Source organism: Saccostrea cucullata, unplaced genomic scaffold, assembly GCF_032062105.1.
Source record: "Saccostrea cucullata isolate Sc308-1 unplaced genomic scaffold, CSIRO_AGI_Scuc_v1 ctg602, whole genome shotgun sequence".
Lineage (NCBI taxonomy): Eukaryota > Metazoa > Mollusca > Bivalvia > Ostreida > Ostreidae > Saccostrea > Saccostrea cuccullata.
In genome coordinates, this window is record NW_026926551.1 from 195,681 (window position 1) to 206,143 (window position 10,463).

Genomic DNA, 10,463 nt, shown 5'->3' on the forward strand with positions numbered 1-10,463 from the left:
GTGAAAGTTTTTTTGGGGGGGATGAGCACTTGCTTTTTGATTGGAAAGTCGTGCGTTCGAACCCCAGATGCGACTGAATAAGTCAATGATAAAATAGCTAACAACCGTTCCTTGGACAATCGTTCGAAACTTTGAAGTAAAATTGTCCTTAGTACAGACGTTGCATGACAAAGATCCATCACTGCTCAATTGCACAAAGTGCAGATTAAAGGTATAATTTTTAGGCCTTTTACTTATGTATGGTGACGTCTGTAAGAATGAAAATTTTAGAATGGGAGTAAAACAACATACAATCAATTCATTGTGTCACTCTGAAATATGAAAGCCCAATCACTATATCTATCACAGTTGTGACAAAGATTGATTTTTTTATGGGTCAAGGTCAACGGGCCAAAGTAAAGGAATCCAGGAGAGGGCTTTATAATAAGAAATACACATGTAAATACAAGTTAATTGATGCAAAGCATCAAATCGGCCGCTAACATATTTAACATGTCAAAGAAGTACTTTCACAATTCAAAGCATTCATGCAAGAAAAGAACAGGATATTCGAAGCTGAAATAGTGATGATTTTTATTTCAGGCCGTCTTCAAAGCAAAAAAATAGACAAATATTTTTTTTTAAATTTGATAGAAATTTTAGTATTATGCCTGCTGTTCAATCCAATTTAATGAATAAAATATATTTTTAACTAGAAATTTTAGTGCATTTGCTCATCCAATGGATTTATTTATGTAAAAAGTCTATGACGAATATGCATGGGCATCGGAAGCAAATCGAAAGTGGGGTGGGGGTTGGCTAATTGGAAGGGGGGGGGGCTAAACCAACAAAAAATGGTCAAGCCCATTTTCAATGCCTAAATAATGTATATATTTGCAAAAAAAGTGGGGGAGCTACATATGTAACCCAATCCCCCCGGTTCTGACGCCCCTTTCAAGATATACCACGTGCTGATACCCTGGTTATTTGTCACGTGATAATGCCTGGTTTCTGCAGAGTATGTTGTGCTGCATGGTGCGGTGCAAAAATGTATAAAAATAATCTTTGTGTCATTCGTAGCTGTGGGATTTTCAAACAACTTTTTGCTAGTAGACCAACCTTTCAATTTTTTATTCACCATGCACTTTTACCACGTGCACGTCATTATTATCCGGAAAATCATTACAATTTCCTTTCGTATCTTACACACTCCCTGGATGGGGAGTACCTATTGTAAATTCCTTTTATCTAACCATAAATTATCAATTATCTGATGCAAAATGATAATGAAATTGAAACGAAATAACAACAATTAAACCTTAATTTAAAGCAAGTTTTTAAAATATTTACTTATGATTTTATACATGTTATCATTTGAGAATTATTTTACTGAACTAATAAAATAATAACATCTCATTTCCCCATGTGCACATTCTAACATAACCACAAATAGATCGGCCGCTGCTGCGGCCGATAATTAAAACCCTAGCAATAACTGCTCAAAAGTTAGGGTCAAGGGTAAAACTTTTCAAAAGTAGTAAAAAACTAAGGTCAAATCGAAAGGAAGGGTTTGTCATAGCTAGGGAATACACCTGTTATATGTGAAAGCCATAGGTGTGAGTCACTGTTCAAAAGTTATTTCCAGGGTTAAAGTGGGTCAAACTCTAAGGACAAGGTCAAACATATTCAAATTTATTGAAAATTCCTGTCACAATACACATGTGAAGAATGAAATCCCTAGTACAAACCGTGCAAAAGTTATTGCAAAGGCTTAAGTTTGGTGAATTCTTGCAAAAGTAGGTCAATTCTAAGGTCACTAGTATATTGGTACCCTAAGGAAGACCTGGTCACAAGGAATACACATGTAAAGCTCCAACCAATCAAAAATTAGTAAAAGGGCAAGTTATATTTTTGTTTTCAAAACAGAAGGACGGACAAGGCAAAAAAAAAACAGTATATGCACCCGAATCTTCGATTACGGTGGTGGCCCGCGTGGCGCAGTGGTTAGAGCGTCTAGAGTTGCGAAGTGAGGAGTCGATCCTTACGTCGCGGGTTCGAATCACCCACTGTGGGACATGGAGAAATGAGACTGTATAAACCGAGGTCCAGTGTCGCAGTAGGTGCTGGCACGAAAAAGATCCCTCACTGCTCAGTGGCCGTGATTGCCGAGTATATATAAGGACAAAATTTGTAGCTCTCGATGAGCAAATGGTGGCGTCTCCATATAAGTGAAAAATTCTCGAGAGGAATGTATAAACAACATAAAATCAATCAATGAACCAATTACGTCCACGGGCATAAAAAGAACAGTTCTACCTTAGAATCTAGAGCTATGTGCCTTTGTGATGTCATAATTATCACAGGGTTTGTTATTTTGAAACTTACATTCCCTAAACGGAATGACCTGTTCTTATACTTTTAACTTGGTTAAACAAAGCGTATTTAATTTTTAATCATCCATAGAATGGAAGCACTTTCCAGAAATTTAGCTCATGTTGGAAACTCAGATGCATTTTGATATTTTGTTGATCCTGAGCGGAAGCACCAATAACCCGACAGATTCTTTTACTCCTAACTTGTCTATATTCCATATTGGTATATCAGGCCATCTTTAAAATAATGTTTGCTTTCCTCTCCCGACTCAGTGTAAAATTGTTGGGTCGGTAGGTAGGTGAATTTTTTTTTTCAAAAAATTTCAATATATTTTTTTGACGGAATAAGAAGAATATAAAGTAAAAAAATTGTGTCATGGAATGTGAACAAAATGTTATGAGTCGGGCCATACCGAACTTTTTTTTTTTTAAAGATGGCCTATGTTGTAAATAAACTAGTGGGAGGTAAATTCAAAATCTCTCCCCAGTATTACAGTGTAGAATTCATACCGCATGATAATAAAGTAGTATCAGAAAAAATATTATCCTATAGTCTTTAGCGATGTTTACTCCACCATCTTTCTAGGATGTATCTTTTCCTGACTAACGAAATCTACTGACAAACAGAAAAAAAAATCAGATATGACAAGCAATTTTTAATGACAATATTTCAAAATTGTGCAACAGTTATTTACATTGCAACATTGTAATTTGGATTTTTAAATCATTTTTTGCAAAAGGTGATGAAAATTACAACTTGACTTCATTCTGAAAACGAATAAATTAAATTATTCAATTATTATCAGAATAAATGTGTAGACATATTTATGTTCACTATTAAGGCAATCCAGCGAAACCAGTTTATGTATATGTGGGTCATTTTCAAAAAAAGTCTATTTTTTGAATGACATATTTTGAAAAATGAAAGTGGTTTTACTATGATTTTTTCAACTTTATTTGAATAATATAGTAATAAACTACTAAAATCCACTGCATTGCATAAAAGAAAATATTTCTTTTAAAAAATATTGACATTTTATCTTAGTCATTTAAACTTTAATGTCCTTCCTGTTACTTTCATAAAAAGAGCTGTAAAACTCTATTTCAAAATTTTCATCAAATTACCTTTTGTATACCATTAATAAATGAAAAAATTATCATTGAATGCCAAGATGTTTGACATTCATCTAATATATGAGCGTTTAAAAGCATGTCAAACTACCATATACCAAACAGAAGCAAAATCTATGGGTTTTTCTTCATGAAAAGCCTTATTGCGGAATGTTTATATGCTATAGTTGAAAAAAACATTCTTGTACATTATTTTTGTGATTAGAATAAACAGTTACAGAAAGTTATTTAAACAGGTGCTCTGCCAAAGCAATTTAAACTAGGAAAATATACTGGTAACAGTAAGGACTCGGGTAACAGGAAGGACAAAACAGTAACAGGATGAACAAAACAGTGTAACAGGATGGACAATGAAATCTACATTTTAAATAAAAATTGACTTTTTTTAACTTTATTGGTTAGGAAAAGAGAAATAAATGTAGAATAAAAAAAATGATTTTGTCAAATCTGGCAAATTTGAGACAATAAAAGACATTTATGTCCATCCTGTTACGAAATTTAATTCTAAAGTGCTATTAAAATATTTATCAGTTCAATTTTTGTTTATTAAAGGTACTCTATGCTGTTGCAAAACTAAGAATTTTTCATAATTTTAAGAAAAACAAATGATGAAACTTAAATAGGTATATAAATACCAGGATAATTTGTCCCTCCTGTTACAATTTTTGTCCATTCTGTTACAAGAGTGCATGTTTAAGTTATAATGGCACAATTTGAAGCACTAACTTATTTCAAAATGATTTACGAAGTTTTTTAACATGTGTTATTAAACTTATATTACTTAGAAAAATAAAAGTAATTGTTTTTATTGTTAAAACTCAAGATATGAAGTCCAGTTTTCCTTACTGTTACTATATTAATGGTAACAGGAATGACAGTAACAGGATGGACATTTCTCATATAAATCACCGGTTATTTAGTATAACGTACTCTTTTTGCATTATCAAGACATTGAAACAGTTTCTTTGTAACTTAGTAAATCTGATTGTTTTAGCAGAATAAACAATTTAAAGGGTATTTGCATATTATGAAGGTAACAGATAGGACATATTTTCATTATACTCTACCAATAAGACAAACTTATCGACCTTTGAACCCTTTCTTTACTCACTTTCAAATCATGGGCTCATAAACTTGAGACAACAGAAAATGATGATATATTGTGGATCATGAAAACAGTTCCTAGGAAAGTGAGATAACTTTTATTTTAACATTTTCTTTCTGATAACAGGAATGACATAAACTGGTGGGACATGTCACTTCCTGAATGTTAAAAAAAGTATTTAGTGGGCGGCATAAGTAAAACAATCATATTAAATTAATCTGTAAATGAATTCAATTAAAATGAGGTGCAAAATTTGTACATATCTTCACAGGGTAATATTTTCCCTATCATTTAAATAAGCGCCTTATAAACTTTTTGTTAATGTGACATGGTTTTACTGTTAAATTTTACTCGGAATGCAGAGAATATTTTTTATAAAACACCTGGGAGATGATCATAAAATTACTTATAAGCTATATGACCATGTATATTAACCAACGGGAAAAAAAATTTCACTCTAAAAAATGTTTTCCTATTATTCTGATCAAAAGACAAAAAAGTGGACTTTTTTTGAAAATGGCCCATATATATTCATGATTAGTAGCATGTCTGCACTCTTACTTCTAGTATGGCGTGTTCTATATTGAACAGAATTAAACGCTGTTGAGACGTTTGATCCTCTGAAAATTGTGCAATGCTTTTGACGCAAACTGTGTACCATACGAGGTCAACTTTATCTAGAGTAGATTTGTTCAATGTTTAACGACGAACTAGTACGAACATTTGCTTGATTTTGAAGGAAAAGTGATGTAAGTAAACAAGTACATTTATTTGATTTCAAAACAAAAGTATTGCTATCCATATGGTTATTGTAAGACACAGTTTCTAAATAAAACTTGATTTAAAGAGCAATTAATCTTATGGAAAACCGTTTTGATATTAAATTTGTAAATAAAAAAATATATAATAAAATTAATAAATGAACAAATAAAATAATATACACCGTGAATGAAAGGAAAATCAGCAGCATGTATTTTTTTTAAAAATTATATAATCAGGATTTACATTCAAGGTCCGTAGGAACTTGCATGTACTAACTTAAGGGATACTTTTCTGACTGACTAATGATATATTCTTGTATGACTGATAATAATTGTATTGTTTGCTTGCTTGTCAAAGGATTTCTGCTCGCCCCTTTAAATAAATATTTCTAAAAAGTGCCTAAATTGATAAATTATATATTTGTTGTTACCCGGTATATACCGAATTATCATTACACTCCAGTTTGTAATGATGAATTACACCATACGAAACTTGTCAAATGACGAGAGGGATTCCGAATTCGCCAGTAGAATGATGATGAAAGCTGCTTATGGATTTTATGAAGCGTTATATTCCAGTAGCAGGTACATTTCTATCGTTTCATTTTGAAAGGTAATGTAATAAAAATAATGAATTGCTATTATCCTAACATGCTTTTGTAATATAAACGCACATTTAAGAAAAAAATTTATAAGTACATAAAAAAGCCAATATGATGAATTTTGTGAAATATAATATACATTTTGTAGTAGTAAGTAGCCCTCTTTTGAGTTTAAAACTGCAATTGGGCAAGATATGAACTAAACTAAGTTCCATACAGTCTTTTGAGAATTAAGCAAAATAAGCAATACTGCAAATTGAAAAAAACTTTTTAAATCATAGCTTAAAGACCATACTTGACTTCTACACTAGCGTATACAAATGTCAGACAAACATCTTTCGTAAGAACGTGTTTGTACTAACTGTGGGGAAGGAAAACGTTGGATTTGCTGAAGTTGATTTTGAAGACAGCGTTAAAAAGATGCCGTAAGTATTATAAAATTATTGTCTTCCTTGTATAATAAAAATATTCTATATATGAAAAAAGGGAATATTTTATCGTATAAGTAAAGTTTCAAGTGCAGGAATTTATTTTTGTATTAATGCAAATAACATTACATACTATAGTATGCAAAGAAGAGGTGTAAGTTTCTGTAAACTTATTTGGTATATTTTATAAATTATATTATATGTTTAATTTTTTTAATTATAGCGGTGTGAAAGATTTTGTAAAGACATTTGGAATAAAAGATATCTGCAAGTAATATTATTTTTTAAAATCTCTTACTCTAGTCAATTATAGAAAAAGCATTTTTTTAATTAAAAGTGATAAAGCAAGATATTTGATAATTTTTAACACCATTAAGTGATCAAATGAATGCCATCTAAGTAACATTACTTTATTAATTACAAATATGTTATGTCTTTTATTATTTTCTTTAAGGCTTCTGCTGCTTAAAAGGGTATTTGTCTTTCCGATACCTCGTTCTGAAGCGTATCTACATTACCTAGCCATAGAAGAAAAGTTTAAAGGTCAAGGTTATGGCACAGCTCTGCTCAAGAAGGTCGAGAAAGAAGCTGTGTCTAGACAATGTAATGTAAGTAGATGTAGAAATATGAATATGTGATATAAGATAGATTGTATTATGCATAAGCCTTATCCTTAACAAAGTTGCATGTATGTGGATATGATCTTGAAGTTAACATCCACATTTGATTTAATAATTGAATTTCAGTGTAGACAATGGGGGAATTTTTGCTCCGGAAAAAGGCTTAAAATTTAGCATATTTCAAAAGTAATTTCACATATTTCAAAAGTAATGTCAAGGGGGGTAATACGTTTTTGAGGTAACTTATTGTGACGTAGGCAAGTTATATACCCAATCAAATGACATGTTACAACGAAAGTTAAATTATTAATCGGAGTTCCGATTGGTTAAATTATAAGTTAATAATTAAATTTTAGTTGTAACACATCATTTGATTGGGTAAAAGATTTTATCATTTTTGTATAATATAACTTGCCTACGTCACAATGAGTTACGTCAAAAACGTATTACTCAGCTTGAAGTTACTTTTAAAATATGCTATATTTGAAGCCTTTTCAATGTCTACACTGAAATTAAACTATAAGGGTCAGTTTATGCTTTATAAAGCGCTTCGCGGTTTATAAATAAGCGTAAACCATTGCACCAAGTTAAGTTATATCGTATAACATAAATTGAAATAAGCCTCATTCCTTAATTAAAATATTTTGTGATAAGAAGGTGGTGGGTTCGAACCCCGACCGCGACTGACATAGGTCGATAAAAAATAGGTAGCAACTTTTCCTTTGCCAAGAGCTTGGCACTTTGAATTGAAAGTTGTGGTTCCTTTGGACGAGAGCTTAAAAATCGAGGCCCCGTGTCATGATAGATGTTGATTGAACAAACATACATATATACATACAATCAATCAATCAATCAATCTGTAAAAGCTTTATATTTGACGGTACATAAGCTTGTCTTTTCTTAATCAAGTATATGTAAATGATTGTTTGTATCTTGTTTAATGTCCCTCTTGAGAATTTTTCACTCATATGGATTGGAGATGCCACCATTTGCTGGTGGAGGACTGCAAATTTTGACCTATATTCGGCACTCAGGGCCATTGAGCAGGGAGGGAGTCTTTTGTGCCATCACCTACTGCGACACTGGACCTCGGTTAATGTAAAAATGTTGACATAAAGTCAAAGTTAAGATAATCTTATTTAAAACGTTCCTTATTTCTCTCCTTTTTTGTATGTAGAAAATATTTTTACTGACATTTCCATCAAATACACGAGCAATAAAATTTTACGAGCGACACGGATACAGGGCTGCTGGAAAGATCCAGACTGGATACGGATTGTTCCCTATCCTTGTCAATAAACCGGTCAGTATAAATCTTATTGTCTACCTGAGTGTCCTCACCTTTAAAACAGCAAATATAAAAAGAAATCAATATATAATTTTATCTACCAGGGATCGTAGACAGTGAAAATATTTATCTTTTGAGTTATAATTGGGTAGGGTGTGGGTGAATAAATGTTCGTATCATCTTGTTTTCATGATTGCTGCATTTTTTTCAGGGTATTATTCGATATGAGAAGCATTTGTCATTGTAGTGAATACATAAAAACTACATGATACATGTACCAGGCTTAAATATATAATGGTTGTGTTTTCTTGCTTGTCTTAATACTAATGTTGGCAAGTCGAACGATTTTTATGAACATGTTACTCGCTTAATCTATTAAGTTAATACATATCAACAAAAATGTACACTGGTAGAATGTTTTGGAACACTTTACTCGAAAATTTATTAATGTTTATTTATGATACATTATATGTTATTTAGTATGTATGCATTACATAATCATTACATTTACTGTAGATAGTAAAATATTTTAAGATGTAAATATGTATATCAATAATTTTAAATACTCGTATTTGTATAAATTTTGAATCATGATTTAGGGAAATATTAGCCTGAAATTGTTCACTGAAACAAAGTATTTCAAATAAAGATGCATATGTAAATAGATATGTTTTAGATTTTTGTTAACATCGTTTTTGTTTTCAAAACAGACGGATGGACAAGACACCCCCCCCAAAAAAAAAAAAAACAAAGAAAACTAGCTAATGTACCCCAACCCGGGTGTTGCCCTTGTGGTGCAGTGGTTAGAGCGTCTACTTAGTAAGGAGTCAATCCTTCCATCGTGGGTTCAAACCCCACTGTGGGACGTGGAGAGATGAGACCGTATAAACCTTCTTTTGATTTTGTGATCAAGTTTATTCATTTCAGTAATAAACAAAAGGCTACTAGTATTTTGATCTTGGACTATCACAAGCTATAATTCTAAGTTTACTTGCTATTGAATCCATTTAACCGTCTTATTTTGTCTTTCTCAACGCTGTTCAAACAATTCAAAGTTTATGCGAGTTTTCTAAAAGTTAACATTCAAGATTATGAATTTCGGGAAAAATCACCCCTTTTCGGCGTCTTTTTTTTACACTCTTTAGAGAATTCAAAATAACATTATTTTATAAAGATCAAGATTTTAGAAAATTAACAAAATGAGGTAAAGAAGTCGGTTCACTTTATGCATAAAATGGCCCTGTAGATATACCAATTAATTGATCAACACTTCATTTTCTATTTGAAGCATTAAAATAAAATTGAGACTTTGTGCTTTCATATCCTATTAAAAAATTTCTCCTCAAAGTCCATGTATTGGAGAACTGACTTTATGAAATGGCAATGTTCTTGAAATTTTAGGTAAACAGGTATAATTGAGTACTTTCAGTGAAGAAAAATAATATGAGCGCACCCTCTGATCTAAAAAATAAAACATGTCCATGAATCCTCAGAAACAGTTCTATCATTTACTAGTTGCATATTTTAGATCAGAGGTTGCGCTCTATATCAAATATCAAATAATAACTTTAAAAATTGGCCGTTTTTATAGACTTTTTCTGAATATGAGGAAATTGACGCATTTCGTGACGTCATAATGCATTGACTAGCCAGAAAATGACGTCATTTTTTATAGAATCGCAGTCACCAAAGATCTAAGTGATATTTTAATGCATTGTTAACTAAAACTGTGCAGCTTCAGTTTTTCAGAAATTCACAAGGCCAAATAAGGCAAAAGTGAACCTTGTTCTTTTTCTATTGTGTCCCACCACATTTGTGAAAATTGGATAGCAGATTTTCATTTGTCTCCGTTGGATTCACTGTACATGTAGAAATACGACATCGCATTTTGCAGTCTAGTCGAACCCTCAAACGGGGGTAAACGGATGTTGGAAATCCGTACCCTCAAACGGGGGTACGGCGCATGCGCAGACACTAAAAAAAGTGCCGTTTTCACGGAAAAACGTGTGGTCCACAAAATATGCTCGTGCAAAGTGATGGATTATTTCGTAGCTCTGTATGTACTCAAATTTGATAGATTAAAGATGTTTAAAGAGATTGTATTGCGAAAAAGTATATGTTTATTGTAAAAATCGAGACTTTTTCTCTCCCAAAGTTAGCGTATTCTGTGCCTTGAC

General features: G+C 31.9%; 1 protein-coding gene across 1 annotated transcript; it reads left to right on the plus strand.

Annotated features, from left to right (window-relative positions):
* The first annotated feature begins 5,254 nt into the window (after nt 1-5,254).
* LOC134272016 (uncharacterized) lies at nt 5,255-8,881 on the plus strand. The gene is made up of 7 exons (XM_062754252.1): nt 5,255-5,336; nt 5,812-5,933; nt 6,232-6,375; nt 6,602-6,649; nt 6,833-6,986; nt 8,176-8,301; nt 8,498-8,881. The coding sequence occupies exons 2-7, from the start codon at nt 5,818-5,820 to the stop codon at nt 8,531-8,533; spliced, it is 624 nt and encodes a 207-aa protein (XP_062610236.1). The 5' UTR covers nt 5,255-5,336; nt 5,812-5,817; the 3' UTR covers nt 8,534-8,881.
* The last annotated feature ends 1,582 nt before the right edge of the window (nt 8,882-10,463 follow it).

Excerpts from the sequence above, each read along its gene's own strand:
- LOC134272016 (XM_062754252.1), top strand. The coding sequence starts at position 5,818 with ATGATGAATTACACCATACGAAACTTGTCAAATGACGAGAGGGATTCC. Across the intron at positions 5,934-6,231 it reads GCGTTATATTCCAGTAGCAG|CTTAAAGACCATACTTGACT; the intron begins GTACATTTCTAT and ends TTTAAATCATAG. Across the intron at positions 6,650-6,832 it reads GGAATAAAAGATATCTGCAA|GCTTCTGCTGCTTAAAAGGG; the intron begins GTAATATTATTT and ends ATTTTCTTTAAG.